This window comes from Tympanuchus pallidicinctus, unplaced genomic scaffold (assembly GCF_026119805.1).
Source record: "Tympanuchus pallidicinctus isolate F22 unplaced genomic scaffold, pur_lepc_1.0 scaffold1, whole genome shotgun sequence".
NCBI lineage: Eukaryota > Metazoa > Chordata > Aves > Galliformes > Phasianidae > Tympanuchus > Tympanuchus pallidicinctus.
Genome location: NW_026294618.1, coordinates 74,773,798 through 74,800,589, shown reverse-complemented (window position 1 = coordinate 74,800,589; position 26,792 = coordinate 74,773,798). Strand labels below are relative to the sequence as shown.

The 26,792-nt window shown below is 40.4% G+C and overlaps 2 protein-coding genes across 6 annotated transcripts in view; one reads left to right on the top strand and one right to left on the bottom strand.

Moving 5' to 3' along the window:
* Window positions 1-21,010, top strand: part of AKT3 (AKT serine/threonine kinase 3) — a 144,504-nt gene extending 123,494 nt beyond the window's left edge. For all 3 annotated transcript variants that reach the window (XM_052695735.1, XM_052695744.1, XM_052695753.1), the window contains exons 11-14: window positions 4,394-4,608; window positions 6,978-7,065; window positions 15,482-15,584; window positions 17,681-21,010. In XM_052695735.1, coding sequence (XP_052551695.1) covers window positions 4,394-4,608; window positions 6,978-7,065; window positions 15,482-15,584; window positions 17,681-17,766 — 492 coding nt within the window. In that variant the 3' untranslated portion in view covers window positions 17,767-21,010. The remainder of the gene's footprint in view (window positions 1-4,393; window positions 4,609-6,977; window positions 7,066-15,481; window positions 15,585-17,680) is intronic.
* Window positions 21,011-23,806: 2,796 nt separating this feature from the next.
* The window catches only part of SDCCAG8 (SHH signaling and ciliogenesis regulator SDCCAG8), a 99,917-nt gene continuing 96,931 nt past the window's right edge, over window positions 23,807-26,792 (bottom strand). For 2 of the 3 annotated variants that reach the window (XM_052695703.1, XM_052695687.1), the window contains one exon: window positions 23,807-24,145. The gene's annotated coding sequence lies outside the window, so the exon portion shown is untranslated. Of the gene's footprint in view, window positions 26,022-26,792 lie in introns of all 3 variants that reach the window. The other variant, XM_052695693.1, reaches the window with a different exon arrangement.

Genomic DNA, 26,792 nt, shown 5'->3' with positions numbered 1-26,792 from the left:
AATCTTACTAGCACTTCTGAAGATTTTTTTAAAAAAGCATTCATATAAATGCAGACTCTGTCCACTTACTGCAGCTGTAAGTTTTAGAGCAGCATCAGTGCCCATAAAAATGAAATGATTTCAGTGCAGTGATTAGTTTTGGAGCACTTTTGTAGTGCCTGAGCACTCTAGAGAAACACAGGTTGGGAAGAGAATTGGGCCCTTCATCTTTCCATTAGGTGTGAAGATGGCTATTGCAGTTCTCTGCATGAGCAGGAGTAACAGTGAGAGTCCGCACAGCTCCTGTGATGAGGACTGCGGGCTCTTGTAGCAATGTAAGGACTCAGGTCCCAAGGTGACTTACAAATAGCCCAGGGTAAAACTTTTCTTTCCGATGCAGCGTGTTGCAAAACTTTGACGTGGCAAGTGAAAAGATGTGGGAGCATGTGTCAGGTCAGTACTGCCTCTGGAAGAACCTGTTACTGAACTAGAGCCCGAAACACAAAGGGAGTGAGAAACATTCAAGTAGTAAAAATGAAATAAATTCCTGGGTTTTATTTCCCATGACCTATGGTATCATTCAAACTGAACCTCCGTGAGCCCACCTCATGCTTTACTTGACACGAGGCACAGTAGTGATGTGGGGTGTAAAACGGGGATGACTGACTGTAATGTTATCCAGATGCTGAAGTCGTATCACACTGCAGCTCTCATCTCCTAAAACCTGACCTAGATCTTGACGAGGTGGCTTGGGCCCATGTGGTAGTGGTAGGAGAAGCAGATAAAGGAAGGGAATTCATGTCCTCAAATGATCTGACAGCTTTAATTTTGGGGAAGAAAGCGTGGAACTTCATCTGTATGAAAGTGCACCTGACTGGATGTGTACTCAGTGTAGCTGCTCTTCCTGTGGCTTATGAGATGCGTACGATCCTCTTGTTTCATAGCCCTAGAAAATAAAGCATTGCTTTATAACAAGCACCAAAGTGGAGGAGCTTGTGCCTTGATGATGGTTTTGGTGGGTCTGCAGCCTTTTCTGCTGTGACCTGACAGAGTTGTTAGAACAGTCTATTGTTTTAAATATAGATTCGTGTGCCCTTACAGGATACAGGATGGATGGAGATAGTGGAGATGGCTTTAAAGGATGGTACACAGGGGCTAAGAGATCAAAATTTGCACTGTGGCTGTGGCTGGCCAGGTGCTTAGGCAGGTATACCTCACGTATGCTGGAAGGTAGCAAGGGCTATGACAGCCTAAGGAGGCCATTCTAAAAGCAGATAACCATCTCATGATATACAAAAGATTGTGTTACTCGTAGGTACAAATGTGCAACTGTATGTCATGTTCATTTAGCATTGAGCTGAAGCTTTTGTCTTTCATGACCTTTGTTCAGTGTTACAAAAACAAGTCCCTCAAATCCAAGAATTGTTTGAAAAAGACTGTAATGCCAGGGTAGTGTGTTTAGATTTGTTCTTGTGCCCACTCTAGTTGTATGGATTTGATTACAGAAGTTGCTAAAATTCCATTGATTTCTCAGTCTGCAAACCTTTAGATTTCTTAAAACCATGGAAGAATAGAAACTGCAGAGTACTTTAAATGCGCACAGTTATTTTTTTTTCTGTGAATGCATAATGCACAGTTTTATTTCATTTATATTAAAATAAATGGAGCTGCTTTTTTCTTCCTTGACGCTGTTTTCAGGCTGCTTTCCTTTTCGTAAGCAAAACCCTTCTGATGCTCTTGCTCGTCTGGCTGGCTGTAAACCAGGTATTTAAATAAAAATAAAGAGTTGCCAGTTTTGCCAGCTGGGGATGAGAACCCGGCTGGTGATATGCGGGTTCAGGAGGCAGTTAATCCAGCTTTTATGCTTTTTTATGATTTTATGTAAAAAGAGGTTAAAAATCACATTTGGCTCTTCCTTTGTACCACTGTTTTGTTGCTGTTGTGGGAATGCAGCAAAAGGTTGCTCGTACTTTTTATTATTATTAGGTAAAGCCCAGCATAAATTAGGTAAAACCCCAGATCTGGTTTGCTTTAGCTGTTGGGCATGTGATTTGCCTCACTCGGAGAATGAAATGCTTTGTATTCCCATTGCGTGCTTTTGTAAGTCACACGTGCAAACCACACCTCGGCTCACTTGTAAAAAGCTCCACCACTGCCTCATGATTTTTTGTATTTTACCAGCTTGTAAGGAGAAGAATAACTAATGGTGCAAATAGGAGAAATGGTAACGATGCTAAAACGTGTATTAGAAAAACACATAATGCTTTTATATGTGGGAGAAGAAGTGGTGATTTAAAGACAAGTGCCACAGATTTCATATACAGTTTTTCAGCAAATAGCTTACAGTGTGCTGGAACTCATAAAATGTTTAATTAATTTTAAAATGCTGGAATTATTTTAGTTCCTTTTGTCACATGTACTCACTCAGATAATTTGTTGTGTTTTACACTTTCCAAAATTTCACCCTCTATTTGGAAATATCAATGATGTAATGAATCTGTGTGTTTTGGCATGGTTGTAAATAGTATGTGTTAATGTGTTAATATTTATGATTTTTTAATCTTATATACACAAGAGGGATTTGTAATACATTTCATTCCATCACATTCCTGTTACTAATCCTTAAAGATAGTGAAAATTAGGAATATGAATGCATTAATTACTGTGGGGTCATCAAAATTGCCATACTGCATTTTACTTCTGCTACTAACATGTACCAGGAACTTAGAAGCAGAATTGGGTTTACTGGGGGAGAAAAGGAGATGGCAGATAAACAAGCTCTACACTCTTACTGGGACTGTCCATTGTCAGGCTCGTGTCCTTGGAGGACATGGTGTGGCCATGGCTGCTCAGTGTCCCCAGATGGGTGCAGGCTGTGCCTGCCGTTGCTTTAGAGGAAATTGCTGGAAGTCTTCTTATGCTTTTTTGACAGTCACAAGATAATCTGCTCATGGATAAAGTTTATACCTTATCTGCTAGAGGTTGCCTTATTCCTTAAAGCCTGAAGGCATCACTAGATGTCACCAGGCTTTCCCTGGCGTGTGTCTAGATGACTGTTCCTGTGTGTCTGCTTCCTATTTGAGTCTGGGTGAGTGCTTGGCAGTTTTGTTTGCATGTGACAGTGACTTGTAAAAGGTATTTTGTTCTCTACAGGTTTATATATATGTATTTTTAAATCAGTTGAATGCATATTCTGTCTTTCAGAAACTGCCTTTAAATGATACAAAAATGATGGAGAATTCTTTAGGACTTTATAAATGGAGTCCAACTATTTTTGTTTCATGTATTTGGTCTTTCTTACTGTTTACTATTGAAGTGTAATTTCTTGTTTTAAGGTTTTTTGCCTTTATATTGCTGTATCTATATTCAGCACATGTTGGCAACTGAGGCACATGCAGTGCCTTCTATGTTAGCGCTTATTAACTTCTAATTTTTACAACCTTTTTAGTGCAAGGATGTGATCTCCTTAGAATACACAGAAATCTGAATTATACACCCATGCAGTAGCCTTTAGTTTCTTTTTTGTAAATGCTTACGTTGTGGGTGTATAATGCTATTATTTCACTTCCATCGCTGTAATGCAATATTAAGATCTACTGAGGTCAAAATATACCATTTAGATTTTTTATTCCAATTCTCTGAGGCTGCTGGAGGAAGCCTGTGGAGTTGGTCAGTTTTTAAGACTCACAACATTGGAGGCATTATCATTTTAACACATGTCACAAACTGATTTGTGTGATCGTATAATATGCATACACACCCACAGTGTCGTGGTTAACGTACCATGTGAACGTCGTCGTGTTTCTGTGCGCTCGTACCATTCAGCTGCTTTGGATTACCTCATGGGACTGCATGGAATTGTCAGGAAAAATGCTTGGAGGGTTCTTAGTATAAACACAGTAGAAGCAAAGAAGCTAAGCTTCTTTCAGTAAGAGAAGGGTGTTTCTCAGTTTCAGGCTTTATTCTGGCAGGTGGGATAAAGAGAGGAAGTGGCTGAGCAAGGAGATGCCTCACATCTTCTCCATGAAGAACGCTAACTGCGACTGCAGTGCCAGCAGATGAAGTGTCTCTTCCTAAAACTGCGGATAAATGGGATGGTAGAAGACATAGAAAAGGGGAAAATGCAGTCATGACAATTTTGAGGAGACCGTTCTCAATTGTATGTTTTGCTTGTTTCTGATGATTGCACACGGGATAACAGCACAGACCCTAGTATATCTGTAATTGCAGTGAACTCAGGTGTATGGGTCAGTGCTGCAGTTGCGTATATTGGGTCTGAGTTCTGTCAGTCCTTGTTACACACTGTGGAAATGAAATCTACAAAAGATACTCGTATAAAGATACATCAAATAAGCTGAAATGATCCCATCTGAAATAGCACATGTTTTACAGCTGGCTTTGCTTTCTGTCTTAGGTGTTGGAAGATAATGACTATGGTCGTGCAGTGGACTGGTGGGGATTAGGAGTTGTCATGTATGAAATGATGTGTGGAAGATTGCCTTTCTACAACCAAGATCACGAGAAACTATTTGAACTGATACTAATGGAGGACATAAAATTTCCTCGAACTCTATCTGCAGATGCAAAATCATTACTTTCAGGCTTACTGATAAAAGATCCAAATAAGCGGTAAGTGAAATTACTTGGGTACATAGCCATAAAAAAAGTAGTTTAAATTCTTAAAGGAAAAATAGGCCACTGGTGCCCGGTCTTTCTAACTGAAGGACCAGTCATAAGAAGGAGCCATATACAGCCATACAACCTCAAATTTCCATTTAGGATATACAAGTGAGATTGATAAGCAGAAGGAGAAAAGAGACTTGGATGAGAACACTTTTAAAATCATCCACAGCAAACACAAGGAAGTTTTCAGGTTTAGTTTATGTACTGGAACAAAATGAGATCTATATAGTGTTTGTCACAGTATGATTTAACCCTAAGTTGGTTACATAGTCTAATGGAAATACTCCACTTTTTCTTTTGGTGTGATCATGCGTGAGGACACGTAAAGACTGCCACAGCTAAGTTGCATTAATGCATATAAATAGATCACAGATCATGTAAACTACAAATTGATAATGCATCCTCTGAGTGAGATTTAAATGCAGTGGTTTAAAAGTGAGCATTGCCTACCTGCTTCTTGTGCACCTTTCAGCAGAATTGCTGTTTAGGAAAGCTGTCTTCCAATGGTTCCTGCACTCCATCCTCAATCTCTAGACAAGAAGTTTTCTGTAGCAAGGATGTGCTCACGGGTACTCAGAGCAGGACCAGTTTCGGTGCCCCTCAGTGGGATTTGCCTGTGCTTAGCCAGGTGCAGCAGCTGACACAGCACAAGTGGTCATCATTTTTGTTGCTGCCCATCAACATCTGTTTTAATGAAGTTTATTGTATGTAGTAAAAGGAAACTATGACCAACCAAATAAATACATGTAATGTAAGAATTTGTCTCTGTAGTAATTGCTATTGCATTTTAACCTCCAAACAATTTGATTTATGAAATATATTAGCCTTTAGATTTGAAAAGATACTTCCCTGTAATTAATCTTTGCAGGCAGTAGTATGTATTATAGACTTCTGTTTACTTCAGCTTATTCAGTGCTAGCTACTGATAAATTGGGAGAAAGCACAGAGATTAACTGCAGCTCTGCTCTTCTCTGAACGTCTGGATGGGAAGATACTGAAGGAAGTCTGAAGAGTGCAGGCAGACTGGGATGCTCAGAGATGTGGAGAATTTTATGAGTGGTTGAGAAACAGAAGAATACAGCGTAGAAATAAGTTTATGCCCAGTCACTGCAGGGCTGAGATGGTAGTGCAGAATATTTCTGTAATTTTGAGAATTGTTGCTCCTTTCCTTGCTTTTAAAACTTCTCTTTATGTCTTTAGCAGTTCATTTTAATGAAATACAAACTGCCTGTGTCATTCTCTTTGTTGACAACATACAAAGCTGTTTGTTAGTTTAGATTTTTTTTTCTGTTGCAATTGCTGTCAGTTACGCCATGGGATAGCTAGACCGGGAAGATGCTAGATCAGAGCTGAGCAGTCTTAAAAGTCCACCTGCTTTGAAAGGGGCAGAGGTCCCAAATGGCTCTGTCTCCACCAACAGCAAGCTAAGGGAGCTCACTGAAACTGATGTTGAATCAAGTTTGACTTCTAAAGCAAAAAAGCTGCCGGTTCTTTGTTGTTTTCTCCTTGTAGGGTTAGTTTTCTTTCAGGTTAGTGAGCTGACTCCAGCTCTCAGCCTCCAGTGAGCATCACAGTCAGTGGAAGCGATGCTGTGGATGAAAGTGAGGGGAGATGGATGGGCAGGGATGGGACCCTTTTTCCTGGCAGCAGTGTCTGCTTATGGGAGCTCAATCCACCTTGTGTGGGTTCACCTGGAGTAGTTGCAATTTGCTTCTAGAGATGATATGCCAGAGTCTGGCTTCGGCAAGCTGTGGGCTGCAGCAAATAGTGTGGTTATTTACAGTGGCCTTTAAATAACCTTCTCAGCAGGCCTACAATTTATTAATTTATACTAATTAACTCAGATTGAGGCTATTTTATGGTAATTGGTTAATTGTTACAGCACCCAGATGCAACAGCAGCACACACTTTATAAAAATGATGTGTCAGTCATTACTAATTCAGTGCTTGGCACCTCCCTGGTAAAATTCTGTGTCAGCTTTGTTGGGTTAGTTTTGGTTTTTAATGGTGCCAGATCTTTAGTTCGTCTTTCAAGAAAACTCAAGAATGTCTTTGAATGAAAACTCATTGTGGACAGTAATAAACACGATGATTGGAATAATCAAGTAGAACAGAACTTGATTATTTGGATGCTTTTGTTAACACTTTTTATCTTGAATTCATATTATATAGGGGAGAATATCAGATTGAACAGGTGAGAGTTGTTCCCAGATATTGAAAAACAAATGGTCTCTCGTCTAACAATCATGATAATTTAATCTCCTTTTAGGAGTAGAACTTGTTTAATATGGGCTTTTTTTTTATTCTCTGTCTAGACTTGGTGGAGGCCCAGATGATGCAAAAGAAATCATGCGTCATAGTTTCTTTGCTGGAGTAAACTGGCAAGATGTATATGATAAAAAGGTATGTGCTTATATGATGCTGAATAACCTGGCTTCTGTCCTGGAACTGTTGCATGTTTTTCATTGCAGCTTGTCATGTTAGTACAAATAAATAATTATTCTGAGCCAGGTGAACTACTTTCATCTTTTGGTTTTCATTAGTGATATGTCACTGGACCACAAGTAAGTGTTGCTAATCAAACTGAAGTCAGCAAAGATTTTCCTCCTGTTACGTGACCTCCCAAGCTTTTTTCCTTTTTTTTTTTTATTATTTCTGAGTGTTCAAAAGAAAAATAATTGTACGAATCAGGACATGGAAAAAATAGATTTTTTTTTTCTGAATTGTGTTTTTGCCTTTTATTGAATTGTTGCAACAAAGCAATTGAAAAGATTCGTAGCAAAAATCAACTTTCTGATTATTTGTGTTTAAGTAGAAATCTCTTAAAAAGTAATTTTTAGAGAGAGACCTAGCGTTAAAATTCTGAGCTGGAACAGCTTGTGGAGAAAGGGAGTGCTAGGAATTGAATTTGAGCAGTTTTATCTAAACACAGTCCTATTCCTATAATGATCACCACATTGGGGATGATTTTGTAATTAATGTATCTTACTGACTAACAGAATTCAATTTGATTTACGTTCTTTTATATACACAAGCTGATTTGTTCTCAGCACTTGTTTGAGAAGTTTCTTGTTGCTATAAAGCCCATCTATTTTGATAGTCTTTTTTTCCTGTGCTTCCCCCCCCCCCCCAACTGTTCTATACTGTTAATCTGCCAGTTGAGCTGTGTAATTTAAAAATTTTCCTCTTTTGCTTTGTTCGAAAAAAAGAAAATGGAAGACATACGAATGAGCAGAATATGTTTATGCTCCAATGTCAGTGCTGCAAACTGTTTTTTCAGTTGTTGTTGAACTGGAATTTTAAAAATGTGTGGTTGTTGGTGTGGTATTTCTCTGACAAATACCAGAATTGAAATGAGAACCTTATATTATGATACAAAATATGGTACTCTCTGAAGTTACTTGATCCAAGTGTGATTTTTTTCCCTGGCAGAATGGTGATGTTTCAAGAAACTTCTAAATAAATAACCTTAACGAGTATAATATTAACCATGTTATTTTATGAGTTCAGAATGGTTGGTTGTTTTTAGGCAGTTGCAGGGAAGCACTCTGAGGATAAAATCTGAAACTCCAAATTGAGGACAGAGAATAGATTGCATTGCACAGTGCTGGGAGAGGATGAGAAAGAAAAAGCCGTTTCATTACTCTCACTCCATCAAAAAAGTTTTCATGCCAATTTTAGATTAAAACAGAACTTTCAATTCTACGCTGTTCAACATCAAGCTTAGTTCTTACAATACAGATCCTCTTAACTTTTAAGCGCAGGCTCTGAATATTTCCAAATCAACACGGCAAGTTTTTTTTCCATCCTAATCTTATTCCGTGCTGTTAAAATAAATGGAGGTATTTTGCTTCGACATAAATGCAGGTATTTTGCTTTTCTGCCTGTGGAGGTGGACATGGCTTGTTGGAATGTGGTAACTGGAGAGATGGCAGTCACTCTGTGTTTACACTTTCCACTGCTGCTTTGAGAAACTAAATTTGCTACTGGAAGATGAATTGGATTTCCTCAGTTAACTTCCAGGACCAGAGGGATTATTTTTGTGCAGTATTGGCACACAGTGTATTCTTTATGGAAAAATAGCTCATTAAAATTAGTTCAGACAGTATGTTTTTCTATTTAATTCAAAAATAGTTGTATTGCTATTGTAAAGCCGTTTGTCTGGTAGGTTCAGAAGTCCAGGCATTCCTTCTGTGCACACGCTGTCTTATCAGTTCTGAAGTATGCAGAGTGCAAGACGGTGTTCTGAAATGTGAACTTCTAGCATAATAATAAGCTTAATGAACATTAACCAAGTATTTTTATTACAGTGCTTGTGAGAAGGTTTCTGAGGGTTTGCTATGTGATACAGTTTCTAAAACAACTCAGGAGTGTGCATCGAACAAATTTGGTTTTCAAATAGCTTTATCCAATGCTTGCTTCTGTTGCTGTTTATTATTAGTAGTACAGATATCAGTAGTAGGGTCACTTGATGAAATTTATAGTTGATATAATTATTTGCATAGTAGAGATATTTCACAGCATTCTTTTTTGAGGTTTATACACCATGAAACTGTAATTTTCTGGCTGCATTTCAAGCATGTGTTTCTCGTAGTAATGAAGGAACTGAAGTTTGCATTCAGACTAATAGAAAACGAAAAATCATGTGCATTCCAAGTAGTTTCAGGGGAATCATTTTGTACATGTGTATGCTGTATCACCGTGCTGCTGATTTAGATCATTTCTACTCGAGGTTGAGTACATCTCTGTACTTACCAGGTTGTCACTTCATGAGTGTGATTGGAGGCAGCATTATGTGTCTGTAAACTTGGAGTGCTTCACAGCAAACACGAGCTCTGTCAGGTCAAAGGGATCCAAATGGTCGAATGGAATTATTAGCTCGCTGATACTGCTAACTAATTAAACTAATTTGGTACTTTGCAGTGATAATAAAATAGTGTATGGTACATTGTGGAGCAGAGAAGGTCGTTGACTTTAAATGAAAAATGTATAGTACTTAGCATTTGTGGTCAGATGTATTTATATTTGGCAGAAAAATCATGAAGGCATATGAAAGAGGGCAGTCTATGCCAAGTTCTTCCTGTGACCAGCTCAACCCTGATGAGTTTTCATTTCTGTGCCTGACTATGAGAAATTGAATAGTTTGGCAAACTCTGAGGACTTCAAAAGCTCGTACACTTCTAAATAAATCATTTGTTTTATTTTTAGCTAGGACCGGGAAGCTTTTTGACATTGCTGTTACTCATTTAGGAATTGTTTTAGGGTACTTTTATTTGGATTGCAGAAATATTCTGAAATTGTCAGATGTTCTATCTAGGATCTTTCACTGAACATGCCACATGGGCATTAGTTTGAAGGTAGGAATTAGGGTATGTGTTCAGGTGTACAGCTTGAAGCACTCAGGTGGCCCCTGTCAGAGGACATCCAGACCTCTTAGCAAAGCCTGGGTTTCCTCCTGTATGTAATAGGGATGGAAAGGAAGAAGAGGCTGGACAGGAATTTGGGCTGAGTTACATATGTCTTATGATTTCTTAGTCTCTCTGACTATTCTTGAAGCAAATTTCTCTGCTAGTGCTGGGAAGGTAGTGGGGCAAGTGGCAGGGATGATTACAGCCCTGCTGAGCACAAGGACACCTCTCCAGCAGGTCAGGCAGCTGTGAAATGCTGGTCCTCAGCCTCCAGCCTCAGCCTCCAGCCTGTGCTTTTCTTAAGGCACAACCACAACAGAAGATGAAATGCCATGATTAAAACCCTGTGTTTAAATCTGGCAAAATCTGCAACATAAGTATAATGCGGAATGCGTATTTAGGTACTTTCACTGGTCAGATTTTAAGGAAAGAGGTAGGAGGGAAATAGGAAAACGCCAGCATCTGGTTTTAAGTAGTTGCTATGTGAGTTATGCTATTTTGGTACGATTACCTGCCGTGTAATAAAGCTTGTAGAAATGACCCATTACTTGCTTTTGTGTTGTTGCCATACAAAGTAGTGAAAACATCAGAAATCTGCTAAGCAGGCTGATCTTTTCAATGTGCTCCAGTAATACTTGCTATATGTAGACCTTATGATTGATTGCCACCTCTTTGCTTAGCTGCTAGAATTTACAGAAGGCAGAGTATAGCATAAAGGTGTTTGATTCAAAAACAAGCTGTTCTCATTGCAACTCTGAGGAAAAAAGTTCATCTGTGGGCAAAACCCTGATGAACCAGCCGTGTCCTTCCACTGCTGAAATCCCATCTCTGCCAGCTCCTCCGCTGCTCAGAAGCACTTCCAACCCCATCCCACATGTAGTTTCTTACTGGGGTTCAGGGTCACTTCCAGCTCTGTGCTGTCCTGTGCTTTGAATCTCAACTGAGGTTCCTGTCATTCCCTTAGAGGTTGGGTGTGGGATGGGGTGGGAATGGCTGACTCCATAAGTTCAATGTGGTGGTTTTGGTAGGATTTTCCTCCATCATGGTGTGTTTGCCCAGCCATTCAGAATTTTTGGGGAAAGGACATCCAGGTAGACAGAGTGCAAAATCTTGTCAGCTCCTGTTTCCTTTGGTAACTGAGCTATTTTCAGAAAAAGGATCAAAAAATGTTGTTAGGAAAGGAAAACAAGTACTTTAAAAAAACATATTTTTATGGAAATATTCTTGACAATCTAGTGTTGAAAGTCTGAGCTAAGGCTTTGGGTACTAGTAATGCCTGCATGATCTTTAGGATCATGAAGTTTGTTAGTATCAGCAGGATATTTGAGATCACCAAGGCATATGAAGACATATGAATGAGAGAACGCATTAACAGATATGCATCAGAAAAAAATCAAATCTAAAGATAGACTTTGCTGGTGTCTTATTAAAACGCTTAATTGTGTTATTTTGTTGTTATTGCCTTGTTATTTCAGTTTCAGTAAAAATAGTCTGTTTACTTGCAGTGTCTTGCAGTGAGTTATGCAGTATGTTGAGTTGGGAAGGCTGTAAACTGTGACATGTTTTCAGCACTTAAAGTTGAGTGTGCTTGTGGTGACATGGAAAGGTGTATTTCAGTGCTGTGACCCCATTCTCCTCTCACTGTCCTGCTGTTCTCAATAGGTTAATGTGACTCTTTGGTTTGATTCTTGACAATCACAGCTCTGCGTAGTTCTCCAGTAAAGTTTAGCGTAGATGGAAGTTCGATTTCTGGACATCAGATGTTGAGCACTTAACTACCAACGTATAATTAACTTTTGTAGCCAGGAAGAGCTGTAGCATTTGACACAGGTTTTGACATGTATCAGACCTAAATAATAAACTAACTGGCAACTGTTGAAATGCAGCATTTGATGGCAGTGCAAGGCATTACTGAAATATATTTTGTATTAGAGAAACAACTGCATTTTCAAAATGTGTAAACTCTGAGGAACAAAGAATTTTTCTCATACACTGTGATTTGTTAGTATAGGAGAGGAAAACACATTGGGATGCAGCAGTGATCTTGTTTTTGATTGAACAAATCAGAATGTCATACTGAAGTTGAACCACAGATGTAAGATTCAAATCGTTATCCCTCTTGAATAAAAACAGAATCTGGACAACAGTGCTCACTTCTTTACATTGATACAATACTTAAAGAATTCGTGTTTGTGAGTTTTGAGGTTATAATCCACTTGCATAGTTTATTTAAATAGCGCGAACAATTCAGAGAGGGTGGTGTACAGCTGCACCTCTTCCTCCTTTAGCACTTCATCTCAGAGTACTTTTCAGCTGCAGGCTGTTGGTGGGTGGGATTCTTGTGGCTTCGTTAATTTTGAGTTCATTGGAAGGAAAATTCCTTTTAAATTAAAAGGAGAGGGACAATAACAATTCTTAAGCATCTCATTTTTCACTTGACAGGTCGAATACGTCACAGACACTCTAAAGCAGCTCAGGTCACTTCCCATATGATCCAAGACAAATGTTTCCTGTCAGGTTGTATTTGAGCTAATAACATGTATATTTCCTCTCGTACAGAAGTACGAGTGTAGCTCTTACATCAGCATGAAAAAGCTCAAACACAGAGGCTGCCTGTTCATTTCTATGTGATTGAAGTACTCAGGTGCCTACCTGCCCCTTGTGTTCCCCCAAGAGGTGGGTGACAAGTTTTCTGGGTCTTGAACTGTGGGAAAACAGTGGTGTTCCTCACGTGTTACTCTTGATGGATGCCAAATGGAAATGCCATAATATACGATAATGAAAATACTAAGAATTTGATACTGCTTCTGCTGTCATTTCTAACGTTAAGCCTTGGAAATGTCTGGGGTAGATTCAGATTGACAGGTATGAAATTGGATTTGTCTTAAACATCAGCTCTTACAGACAGTTAACTCAGTGCTGAATTTAGTCTTTCTTTATTTGCACACATGTGTACGTATGTACACATACGTATGTTTGTGTGTGTGTGTGTATAATACATGAACACACAAAACGTGTGCTTTTTGGTCCTTAGAGTCAATTGCTGAAGACAGAGTCTCCTCTCTGGTTGAAGGGTCTGCCTGAAATGGAACAAAGTGTTAGAAAAGGGCAAATTGTCACATCCAGGCAGCCAGGATTGAGCAGCAGGAGACAAGGATTGTGTTTAGCTGAAGCTTCTATTATTCCTTTTGGACACCTGTCACCATGTCACTTTGGTACTCGCATTACTGTTTTGTGACTTTCTGATTTCATGGGTCAGAAATGGTGAGAGCTGTTAGATACCATTTCTCTGTGACACTTAAGCACCAATACCACTGAGTATGGAGAGGCAACATCATGTTGTGGTTACCAGGGCTGTGCTCAATATTGTGTATTTTGTTCACCCTTCTGGGTTGCATGGAAAAGTTTCTGGGTTGTTACGTAGGCTCTGTGTCAGTGTAAGTGGTTATCTGTGCAGGAGTTGCACCTTATTTGTCTTCCTAGCAGTTTCACTGCAGCTGAGATTTTTGGAGATTTTACTTTCTGCTTTTAAAAGAAGCTGACAGTTAATGAACAAAGATGGCATCACTCCAGAAAGATAATTGCCAAGTTTCTGTAGCATGGCCCGGCATGTTGGTGACATGCCTTACAAAATCTGTCTCAAGTGAGTGGTTCAGTCTATAATCTCCCGGCTGTACTGATGAGGTGCAGTGCCCTTCTGTGTGCACTTACGCACATCACTCATACCATTCTCCCAGCTTCTGCTTTATGTGACAGGAAAGAATTTTGTACTGTGTTTCTTCTGGAGGTGATGCCCAAGCAGTGTGTGGAAGTTCCTTGTGTCTTGACAAGAATTGTGGAGCAACTGGTAAACTGTTCTAGAGGCTCTGCCTTTAAAACAAGGAGTTTGTCTTCAAAGTCGTTCTGCACTTATATGAAGGTCAGAGAAAGACTCTGTTCGAGGAAGGGGAAGGTGTATATGTGGTGGCAGACAGGGCTTCTGGAGTGGGAAGCCAACAGGCCTTTAGAAATGGCTGTGCTGGTTAAAGGCCAGGAGAGCAGGACGAGAGGAAGTTCAGGGGACCTCCCAGCTGGTGGAGATGTGGTGAGGGAAGGAGGCAGAGCATGTGAGAAGAGTGAAGGAACCTCCCTGCTGCTCTCTTGAGTTGTGTTTGTGCCTCTTGATCTCAGCTGTCGTTTCCTCTTTCCCATAAGCATCAGTGTATGTGAGGGTGCCGCCTGGATAAATACAGCATGAGCTTTTGTGGAGAAGCTGCATGGCTGCATGGTTTGTTTTTGCAGTCTCTGAAGCCTCCTATTGCTTTTCATGTCTAGAAAATGAAAGGTGCTTCTGTAAGATGAGTGAATCGCTGAACACCAGTGTTGCAAATTTGCACTGGGTTCTTCCCTTCTGGTTATAGACTGGAGTTTCTTGTCTTCTTCTTTTACTTACACAGACATCTGGACTTGTGGCATCGCTGGCATTTTCATCATCTGGCTCACAGGGAGCTGTCGATGAGCACTTGTCTATTCATTTAGAAGTCTGGCTCCTCAGTGTAGCGCTGGAGGACCAAACATCCTCCTTTATGGAAGAACAGATCAGCTAATGCATCGATTTCTTTCTTCCTCAGCTGCAAACCCATACATGGCTATATGTTGTGATCTTACCCTGCACTACCTTCTGTTTTCATCAACCACTTTGTTCTAAATAGTATTTGTTACAGACTATGTAAGCCAATGTCTTCTCCTCCTCCTCACATAAGAGGTGAAGATTTGGATCAAATGAAATAGAGCTGATAGAAGGACAAACCATTGCAGGGAGAGAAGGATCAAACTGCTGAGTGAAAGTTAATGCTGAAGCTCTCTCCTGGAAAGGAGAGCAGAATCTAGTACCATGTCCAAACCACACAGTGTCTTACTGTGAGTTTTGTAGTACCAAAGATGGTGAAGGTGACTTTATCCAGCTAAGAAAACTTGCATGTTGTCAGTGGTCAGTGTAATACGTCTGATGTGAGAAGGAAAACATAGGAAGAACTGGGTGGCAGTTTTAAACTCAGATTTGAACACATTATAATGGACTGCACATTACAGTGTGCAGTATGCTACTGAATGTGCATTCTGGTTAGAATCTCTGACCTATAGGCTGTTCTTCTGGAAGATATGGAGAACAAGGCAGGTGCAGGTCATGTAAGAGTGATGATACTTGCAGTTAACCTTGCTGTTAGCTAGGTTTTGAACTAGTATTGTTGAGATTGTCTATAATGACATGTATCTTTTACCAGGACTTGGAGACTCGGCTGTCTCTCAGTGACCCCTTTGTAACTCTGTTAGATATAGGGTGTAGGAAAAAAGAAAAACTGTAATTCCTGTCCTGTGATAATTTGGTTAGCTTCACATATAGTAATCTTGTTCTGTTTCTTGGTCTCTTTCAGCTTGTACCTCCTTTTAAACCTCAAGTGACATCTGAGACAGACACCAGGTATTTCGATGAAGAATTTACAGCTCAGACTATTACAATAACACCGCCTGAAAAATGTAAGTCAAAAATTATACAGGAGCATAACTTAAAAACAACAAGTTTATGATAAAGTGCTGTGTGAGAAGGCTCTTCAGTTTGAATGGGAAAGGTATTCTCACTGTTAATAGCAAAAATCTTCGTATGGAAGTGTGTAAAAGTAGCTCCCAAAAAGAGAGTTCTTTTGAAGAAGGAATAATCACAAAGCTTAAAGCATTAGATCACTGTGTGTGTTTTGTTTGTTTGCATGTTAATATTATTTTTATTTAACTTAGCTTACAGTTGTGTCATTCTCTTTTTCTGGAAAACACCAGCTTCGGATTGCTGGGTGGCTGTATATGTCCCAGACATGTATATTTTAAAGTATTCTTCAGACAGAAAAAAGGAAAGGAAAAAAGCTGCCGGAGACAAGTGGATGTCCCTTGTGTAGATATCCATTACATGAAAATTATTTGAAAATGAAATTTCCTATCAAGTCGTGTACTTAGCAGAGCTCTTAAAGAAGTTGTTAATGTAGATGTAATTGGTGCAGTGGGCCTTGCACAAGCCTTCTGTGTTGGAGTGGATTTAACTGCACCACTGTTTGATCATCTCCTGCTGTGCACAGGAATCAGCCAAGCTGGGGCTTAACGGAGTCACTGCCAAGCCAGTGCTAAAGCGCAGTGAAAGTCTTGCTGCTCAGTTTCTTTCTTAGATGATTTTTTTAATTGAGGGGATGGTAAAAGAGGGTCATAAAAGTAGGCAGTAACTTCTGTAATTAAAGTTGATGACCCAGTCATATAGAAGGCTCCTATTCCCTTGAGTTAGGATTCCCAGCTTTAGCCATAGGTTTGTGGTATTGCACAAATCTGGAGTACTTTTCTGGGCTTTTATTTGTTGTGTTTGATTGCAGCCATTCAAGTGATTTTTAAGTCCTCTTGCTCTGGAAAAAATTACTGTTTTTTTTCCCATCTATCTTAATAATTTGTTCATATCTTTAATTTGAACAAATTTTGTTTAAGTATGGATTAATTTAGAGGCTGTTGACTGAGTGCCATAAAGTCATGATTCTTGGAACTCCACATGTGCACTGATAATGGATATTTCTTCACTGACTACTGAAGCAACACAAAATACTTGGATACTACTGAGATTTCAGATTTGAATTTTTTGAATTTGGAGCAGGCAATTAATACCAGCTCAGAGAAGCTACCTGTCTCCCACTAGCACCTGCCCTGGCCTCTGGTGATGGCAATGCTGCTGCTGTTTGAAGCAGCGCAGGCTACAGCCCACCCTGGCTGTAGGAATAATAAAATAAGGGTGATTACCAGCAGCAGTGCATGGATGCTGACAACATATCTTGTATATTCAGTAACCAAACTGCACCTATAACATGACATACAATTCTAAAAGGTTCCACAGAAGTGCACTGTTGCATGAGTCACAGTTTCAATAGGTGTCTTCAACGATAATCACTGTTTAAAAATCCACGTGAATGTAGATCCAAATTCTCAGAGTCAGGCAACATGTGGGGTCTAGGTTCCACTGGCACAACAGGAATTATGTAAATAAAAATATTTGTGAATTTGGCTTAGCGCTGATTTCTTCCGATTCCCCTACATACTACAAAATAGTTTACTAAAAAACAATATGTAAGAATTGAAATACATAGAATCTTTATGAACTGTTAATTTTGTTGATGTTCTTCCTTTTAACTCTCTTCAAAAGGGAAAAGTACTTATATATGTCTGCAAGAAGATGATCATTTTCTGGACTCAGCTTAAGAAGCAGTGAAATCTGTTTCACTGCTTCCATGAGCAAGGTCTTCTTTTTTCCTATGCTCCCAGAAGAATAGATGTGCTGGCATGTTTTGATTAGCTCAGACGAGGTAGTAGTGATTGAAGTCCTCAGGTGATAGACATAGTGCAAACAAAACAAAACAAAAACCTCAATAAACCAAAGCAAGCAAAAAAACCCCGCTGCACTGCTATAAAAGATGGCTTACTGAATTCTACCGAGTGAGCGTGAGCCCTTAACTTCAGCACTGAGCTCTGAAAGATGGGCTGCGTATCAGATGAAAAATGAAATGTTGTTATAAATGTAATGACATTTTGAATTTCTCTTTTTCTTACTACAGATGACGAGGATGGTATGGACTGCATGGACAATGAGAGGCGGCCGCATTTCCCCCAGTTTTCCTACTCTGCAAGTGGACGAGAATAACTTTTTTGTTCTGCTGCTTCACTGTCATCTTAGGTTTATCACTGAAAATGATTCCTGAACATCACCACCAGTTCTAGATACCGTTTAAGATAGCAGGGGCACTTTCAGAGACCATTCCAAATTGAACAAATTTCTTTCCCAAACCTACCTAAAATCCGTTTTGGTTTTGCATGAAATACGGTATTTCTCTACGCTCTCCCGCTGTTGCTGCTGCCCACCGTCTCAGTATAATAGCAACGTCTAGAAATTACTCAAAGTTTCTTTCAAGGTAGATGACCGTACGTCAGCGCTGTACACTTTGTGCACAAATAGTCATCTGATTTTCCACACAGTGGAGGCTAAAGAAAAAAATATGTTGGTCCAGCTTATCTTCTTCTAGAAGATGAATCAAAATTGTACTTAGTCTAAAAAAGACTAGTCTATAATATTTTCTTGCATCTGTTTGTGCTGTTTAGAACAAGGAAACACGGGGGTGGTGATGTACATATGCAAGGTTTTTGTTAGGCATATCATTACTTGAAGCAGGTCTCTGTCAATAACATCTGGCTGAAATTTGCTCGGGAAACGTTTGAAAGAAGGATTTAAACTGTTGATATATATAAATATATATATATATTATTTTTTAATTACTGTTGGATACTACAGAAGAAGCAGAAGGGCTGGCTCACCCAGCCTGCCACTTAGAACTTCCAGGTTCATGTGCAATCACGGAGAATCAAACATTATACATGCAAGAAATGAAGGCATAAAAGCAGCAGTTGAAGTTCTTTAAGGGGTCTTATAATTTGCACCAGATAACATCTATCTCATGCTTTTCTTTTTCTTTCATGATATACATCACCTCTGATGGCTGAAGAATGTAGACAGGCATAATGGTATTGCTTTTCACCCAAATGTGTGCACCAGGGTAAAAAGGTGTTTGCCTTACTTTGAGTTTGTGAATTAGCTCTTTCTCCAGGTGTTTAACTCTGAATTTTTTTTTTTTAATTTTTTTTTTTTGGTTATGCTGCGGTAGTATTTATTTTTAGAGATAAGGATTGTATGTGTCATGTTTGCAAATGCTGCTACATCTTAGATAGAACAGGCTTAGAGCAGTTAATTTTGTTGTAATATATGGAAGGACTGTACAAGCTGAAGGGGATAACGCACTTTTGTCCAATGTGGAGATATTAGCAAGGCTCTGAAATTGTACATACTGCTTAGAATCAGATTTTTGTGAGTGAAATACTGTCTTTTAATTCTCTGGCAGTGGAGACGAGGAATTCCAACTTCACGTGTCAAAGGATTAAAACTAACTAAATAAGAACACTACATCTTGTGCTGTATTCAGGATTAAGATACTGTAAAAAGCCTGAGAGCACAATAGAAAATTTCTATTCTATGTGAGGGAAACATCTGAACAATGAGACCACCATGATTACAAGAAAAGCACTTTATTCCGATAATTCACATAGTAAATTTCTGGGATCAGCCATTGTCAAGGAAAGCTTGCCCTCGTGAAACCCAGCATGTCATCCGTGACTGTGGTACCAGATTGACTCAATTTAAGACATTGCGAGAAACACTGCCGCTAGGAAGATGTCTTTCCACATCTGAAGATCTGTACCTAACAGAGCATGTGCATAAACTTTAGCTTTTTTCTTCAGCAATGATAATCTTAATAATAAACCCGTTGGTGCTAGGAGCTGGGATGTTACGCAGTGCAGGGATGTGCACCGCGCTCTTGCTAATGACATCCGAGAACCCCAACTCCATGGGATTATCATTGGAAGTATCTCTGTGTTTGTATCTTTTTAGCTCCCACAAAGACTGTGATATCAGAACATTGCGCTGTGTGAGTGAGGGAATGGGTCTGAAAGAAGACCATACCAGATGCCTCCTTAGCCCCTTGATGTGGAGTTGAGTGTCCCGGCGTGAAGCCCACTGCTGGCAGTGCACGTGCTGGGACTGACAAGGGGCAGTCGGGCATTTCAGCAAGGCAGCTAAAGACGCAGACTAGTTTAGACAATTTTTAGTGTTTTATCTTTAGCGATGGACGGATAATCAGTTAGAACTGTATCACGATGTATATGCTAAGTACATAGGATCTGATGCTGTCACCTTCTAACACTAAATGTGTAAAGATTATCCCTCTGTATGGAGTGAGCGCAGTAAATGCATGGCAGGTCTGTAGAAGTGTCTGCGCTGACAGTGAGTGAGTGACTGAAGTAACTGATGACGCAGTAGATGGGCATTATAATTTTCTGCAAAGGCCTCAAGCTTAAGAGGCTGAAACTATGGTGGTTCAAAATCTGTGTTCCGTGCCTGTGGTGTTATTTTTTTCCAACGTTTTCAGCTTATAACAGCAATAAGGTTTTTGACACAGGGCACCTATAGTTCTTGGCTGAGTGGAGCTGTGCCTCTGGCCAACCCTTCCTCATGCTGAGAAGAAAGGGGCCCTGTGGGTGGGTTTGATTCATCATTGCATAGCTCGTTAGAATGCAGTTTGCAGTAAATATCTGTCGGTGAATTCTTTGGAAACCTCTTAAGGCTTCATTCAACTTGCATTGTGTTGCTGCCTTCCAAAGTCTCATTCATCAAGTATATGCTATGAAGAGTTAGCAGTCATTTAATGCTGCCCCAGGCTGGGGGATTCTCTCTGAGCAGTGTTAGAAATGGATGAAAGAAGAATTCAGGCTGTGCTGAGAGAAACTTTGGAAGCTCTTTTTTTCCCCACTTGCGGTTGTAGTTGGGCTTGGGCAGCACGTGGTGGTGGCTGGGTACCTGATGAGCCTTCTGAGCACAGTACATTTCAGATGCTGACTCCAGCTTGTACTGACTTCCATGACATACACTATGCCCTCTTGTACTGCAGCCATCTTGGAGAAATAGGTCATTTCTGTTTGGGTTTTGGCAGTTTTGCACACAGCTTTGCTTTCCACACGAATCCATCTTCCAGTACATTCCTGTTGCTTAAAGAACATTTATTCCAGTATTGTTTTCCATTTTTTCCATCTATCCTCGCGGCTTCTTAAAGCTGACTGTTCTTGCAGGGGCCATGTGCTTCTCCTAGAGTACAAAAGTAAGGTGTCTCCTTACTAACTGCAGGGTCTATATATTACACCTCAATGTACACACTTTGCTGCTACTGTTTGTACTGTCTACAGTAGAATTTCCTTATCTTGCTCCTGGTAGTGCATTACAGGCAAGCATGAAATGTAAAGTATTTATTTAAATAAAAACCTCTAAATTGGTAATTGAATTACCTCCCTGTAGCTTTAGAGTTTGTGACATTTCTTGACCTTGCTAGTTCTTTCATTAGATCCATGCAAGATCTAGTCATATGGTTAAGGATATTAAGCAGACACGACTATGAACCCAAGAAACCGTATTACTGTTGGTCATACTTAAACTGTTTATTTCCTTAAGTATATGACCCACAAGGATGTGAAATAACTACAAGAAACTGTTTTTGTACACTGTACATCCTTAGTATTTTTACACATATATGATAGGGATGCACATTATTTTCCTTCGTACAGACAGCTTAAATAAAGCACTATGTCAATCTGCTACTTCTGTGTTTTTTAATGCTAATTTGTTCTGGAGGTTTGTAAATATATTATATATATATGTTCAGGCTTGCCACAAAGGACATATTTTTTTATATCTGCACATTAAGTATCTTAGAGGATAAAGTTCTGAATTTGTTCTGTGTCAGAGACAGAAGAATGGAAGCGAGAAGGTGGTTCTGCAGATTACAAAAGATCTCTCGAGTTTTGGTTTAAATATTTACTTCATATTTTAAAATAATTTTATATAGGTTAGATGTTTTGATCCTGAAATGCACAAAGAATTGACTTAATTTCTTCTTACAAGAAAATGTACATCGTTATTTTTTTATCACTGTATGTATAATGATCTGTGCATGTTTAGTTACAAGTTTATTTGCTGTGAAGTCCTCGTGGTAACTGTTCCTTGTCGTGACCTATTTCAGATACTGGGTGAGCAGTTTCAGCTTGTAAATTCAGTTACAGTATTGTCACCAAGAAAGGCTTTTCTGGCTAAGCAAGATGTATTTGTGCTGTGGACCAAGGCTGTTTCCACGCACATGGTTCATGTTAACTCTTTGAGGTATATGTATCTTTTAAAAGTAAATTTGGGTTTTAATTTCCAAGTAATGATTACACAGGGCTGCATTCTATCAGAACACCCAGTATTTAAGTGCGTTGTCCTCTAGTGGAATTCATGTTCTCAAATCCTTTAGCTAGGTAATGTGCTGGAGGAGGGAGTCAGGGGAGGTGTGATTTGCAGGGCACCTTGAGGTGGGACTCATTGAAGCCCAGCTGGCCTGTTTGGGTCAGGAGGGCTGAGTGTCCCTGAGCAGTCTGGGCATCAGCTCAGTTCTCAGACATGAACCCTTCCCTGAAATGTGAGAAAATGTGTGAGCCAGCTCTTTTTCCTTCTTCTTTTTTTCTTTTTCTTTTTTTTTTTTTCTTCCCCAATAGGAAGGATGGAGCGCAGGAGAGATAGTTGCATTTGCAGTAGCAGATCAGTGACTGGGTCTCAGCTGGGACAGCAGGACCATCTGTTCAGTCTGCGTGGAGGTACGGGCACAGAGCACATCAGGGGGTGATGCTCCAGCTGAGACAGGGATCCTGGGTTTGATCACCTCATCTGGCTTTTGTATACTTTATAAAACCAAGCATTTTGTGGCTAAATGGTGAGGTGGGGGAAATGGGAGTTGGGAAGACCTGGCCCTGTCTGTGCCCAGCAAATAAGCAACTGCTACAAGCAGAGAAGCTGCTGCAGAGAAGTTGGTCCTTGTAGATGTGCACCCCAGTGGCTGGCAGTTGCCCTCTCCACAATGCCACCAGCACCAGCTGGCAGTGAGGCAGGTCCAGGAAGGGCGAGGTGCGGCTCCAGGGTCTCAGTGAAGCCTCAGTGCTGGGACTCGGTGCCTGAGTTCCTATGCACATGTAGCCGAGAGACACTTCTCCTATTGAAACATAGATTTATGGTGTAGAAAAAAAAAGTTTGCAGATTCTTACCTTTATAAATGCGTTCTTACCTATCTATAAAGTAGTGTCAGTTACAGAAAAAGATGTCCTCGAGTGTGGAGAGCCCACACTTGTGCTAGGCAGAAACCTTTGTCAGGCGTTCCTTCCTGACAAACCTGAGGCAGTGGAAGCACGTTTACTGTCATGGCAGGGAGGCAGGCTGGGGAGGGGCTCAGATGTGCTTGGCAGTTTCATATGGCAGGAAATTGAAATGGGAAGAAAACCACTTTGATGTTAAAGCTGTACCACTAATAATTCCTGAAATACAAGGGAAAGAAAGATTGCGTCCCACAGCAAATGGTTGGTGCATGTGCCGTTACTCCTATTTTTGCTACGTTTCATGTGTTCATGCTGGCTGGGGTAGCTTTATCACAGGGGAATCGTTCTCTGCACTTTTTTCTTCTCTTTACCACTGCGATTCAGCAATTACACTGAATGTAGAAACTTTTTTCTTGTATAGTTTATCATGCAGTAGTTCAGCAAAAGATTCAGATAAATTCTTTTTGAAAGAACCTGGCATTTGGAAAGTCATTTCAAAAATACAAACGTGAAGGCAAGCTGAAAAAAAAAGTCCTCCAAATGTATTTCCAAATGTTTCAAGTTCAATAATTTGCATTTGAGTTCAGCTGCTGCCCATCCCTGAGGCAGCCAAGTGTCTGCCAGCAGGGGGGTCCCAAACAGCTTCCTTGGTGGCAGGAACCCGGCACCGCAGTGCCTGTGCTAGCTCGGGTCCCTTTGTCCTCAAGCCTTTGACCACTAAAGGGAAACCTGCCCCAGGGAAATGACTCAACCATTCTCATGCTCTTCTGCTGAATAAGTAGTTGTTTGTTAGGACTCAGATTTTTGTGTAAAGGAGACAAACACTTTGTAAACCTCAGTCTCCCAGGTAGGTGCTGGTAGTGAGTCCTTAACACAAGCCTGATGTATCTGTGCTAGGCTTGCGCAGTCTCCTCTTCCACATACACATGCCTTCCCTTGAATACAAAAGGATGCAACCAGGAGAAAAAGAATTAATAAACTAATTTATTGGGACTGCCATCGGGAAATAAGACAGACATCTGTATTACAAAAATAGATAAAAACATTTTATAAAAATTGTAGGAATAATGAATCCAGTACGTGCTCCATCACAGCTGTTGACATTGGATCGCAGTGTCTTAGGCAAGTCTGAGATGTCTTCCTAGAAAGTTCAGTAGGGGAGTAACGTTTCAGTATGTTGATGGCACTATAGTTAAAAACAAATGCAAAGCAGGTGAGGGTAGGCAGCACGTCTGCTTCTCTGCAAATGGTTCTGTGTGAGCTTCAGAGAAGCCCAAGTTTCAGGCGCGTACAGAGGAGAACTGAAAGAAGAAAGAGATGGGAGCGGAGCGTAAGTAGTGTGTATGGAGCTACTTGCACTTCTTGTTTGTGTCACTTCAGCCTGGGGGTGAGTGCTTAGAAGAGAAATACATAAATGGTTAAGAATGTGGCAATTGTAAACAAGCACTGTTCCGAAGCCTGGCTTCCTGTGGGCCTGCTGTCCTGCCTCTTTCTAAGATCAGAACTCTTCCAGGTAACAAGCGCAGGAGCTGTTTGATTTCTGAAAAACAAGGTCTCCCTGAGCTTTAGCCATCACTCGTGTTTAGCAGTAAATGACTGAGCTGCTGTTTTGGGGCACGTCTTAGATCCTGCCCCTTCTTCCTTCCAGGAAGGAGGAGGCAGGGTTGTGCCAGAGAGTGTTTACTGTGAATTGTACAGACTGTATATGGGGTGGGCAGCTGTATCAAAACAGGAAGCTGCCTGCACGCTGTTAGAAAACCTCTGGTGGGAAGGCTAATATACAGTTTTGAAGCTCTTGCATAGCTATTGTTTGTGCTTCCTCAGTAGCACTTCAGCACTTCATTAAGACCGAGAGATAAAGCTCTGCTGGAGCTGGGGTGGATACCCAGAATTAAGTGACTGGAGTTCTGAAATTTGAATTCTAAGAGATGTAAATGACCTCAGAAATAAAAATAAACTTTCCACATCAGCTGGTTTTATGTTAGAGGACTTAAGGGTTTTTCTTTAAAAAACACAACAAAACTTGATAAGGTAATGAAGGCAGAGTTAAAAAAGGATTTATAATGCTGCAGTTCATTAAAGAATTAATTAAAAACAGTAACATGGTATTTTTTTTTCCAAGAATACATGCACCACATTACCTGCGGTGGTGATCAGCGCGCTGCAACACGAGCAAAATCCAGGGAAAGACATAGAGGTTGAACTCAGTATCAGTGACTGCTCAGAGGAAGCCTCCTCTGTGCTGCACTAACCCCTCTACATAGGGCCAGCACCAGACAGAAGATGACAAACTACACCCACCCTGCACTGCTGTGCTCCTGGCCAGGCACCTTGCAGGAGGTGTGGATCCTGCCTACAGCTGCAGGCTCATGGAACTGGCCATGCTCACACGATGCAGCACTGGAAGCATTCCTATCAGGGCAGCCAGGCATCAGATGCTGTGCTGGCTGTCTCCCTCTCTTCCTTTCATAGTTAACTAACTCATCATTGCTCAAAAAATCACACCTTGTCTGCAGAATGTCACTGGCTATTACAAAAACCTGGCAGAAGCACATTTTTGTACATTAAGACTGCACTAAAAAATAAGGCCCTCCTCCCCACCAAGTAGACTCCTGAAAGAAGTGAGGACCTTGTAAGGATCAGCCCAAATCAATTCCGACATCGAAGATGGAAGTGCTACTCATCTTATGGCTGTGCAAAGGGCAGCTTCAGCACTTAAGTTGAAAAAAAGGGCAAACTAAAGCACTTGGGAACCCATCCAAACTCTGTGCTTGTTGCTGGGGCCCCACAACAGACATAAGAAGACAAAGAACATCTCAGAACAGCTGCAACTCTAAAAGTACCTGTATGAAGTGAGGGGGGGGGAATATACTCAAGGTTGAGTACATTTTATATTCCTTTTAGGAATAGTGGTTTAGTCACAGGCTTGCTGTAAAACAGGACGTCTCAAATGAGCGAGGAGGCAGGTTCATTGGCACAATCTGGAGAGCACGGGGAGATGTTCAAGGGAGAAGGCAGATCTGGCTGGTGGTAACCCAAGGTCCCAGCCCTGTTAGCTGTGTGCACACAGGTGGGACACAGCTGGCAGCAGCCCCTCAGGCAACCGCAGTCTGCAGGGGGATTACAAACTGGGACAGATACCTACTTCTGTAAAACTGATGGACACCAGGGCAGATCCTGCAAGTGAAGAGCATTCCAGCATTCAGAAATGTTGGGTAGACAGTACTCAGTTTTTTAGAAATCTCAGTTTTTTCTCTGTTTTGTTTACTATATTATGTACATTCGTATTTAGTACCCAGGATGGGAGCTGTGTATCGCGCTCTCTTGATTTAGAGTGACTGGTGATTTAAGACTTTCAAAAGCAGAAATTCAAATTATGAATCTTCCAAAAGCTTTCAAAATAAGAGGTATAAATCCTGTAATTAAACTTTTGTCTGCCTTCAGGTGGACCTGCCTATGGTAAACTATATTCCATTATTAACTATTAAACATCAGTGTAACGGCTTCATCTGCAGCACACACTGTAAGCTCAGGCTGAATTATCATACCAATCCTTTTTAGCTCTATGAAAATTAAAATTATGATTTCAGAATCTTCATCATGTTGTACCCATTACTGCCTTACGCTAGAATGACAAAATTCTACTTCTCCACTTCCCAAGGTCTCTGCCTACAGCATACTTCAATTTTAGAAAAGAAGATACATAAGGGAAGTTTGACAAGGAAATGAACTGGGAAAGCATTAACAGTGAAATAAATCAGTGCTAGAGTGGGAAGGTGTATAGATAATTGGAGCCTTCTGCTATCCTCTGTGGGACAAACAGACAGAGCCCCAAATTTGCAGGAAGGTGATTTACTGGGATTCTTCATGTCATTGTTTCAAAGGATATAATTCATTGCTGAGAATGTCAGAGACACTTTTGAGTCCTGTGGCATTTGCCTTGGTCAC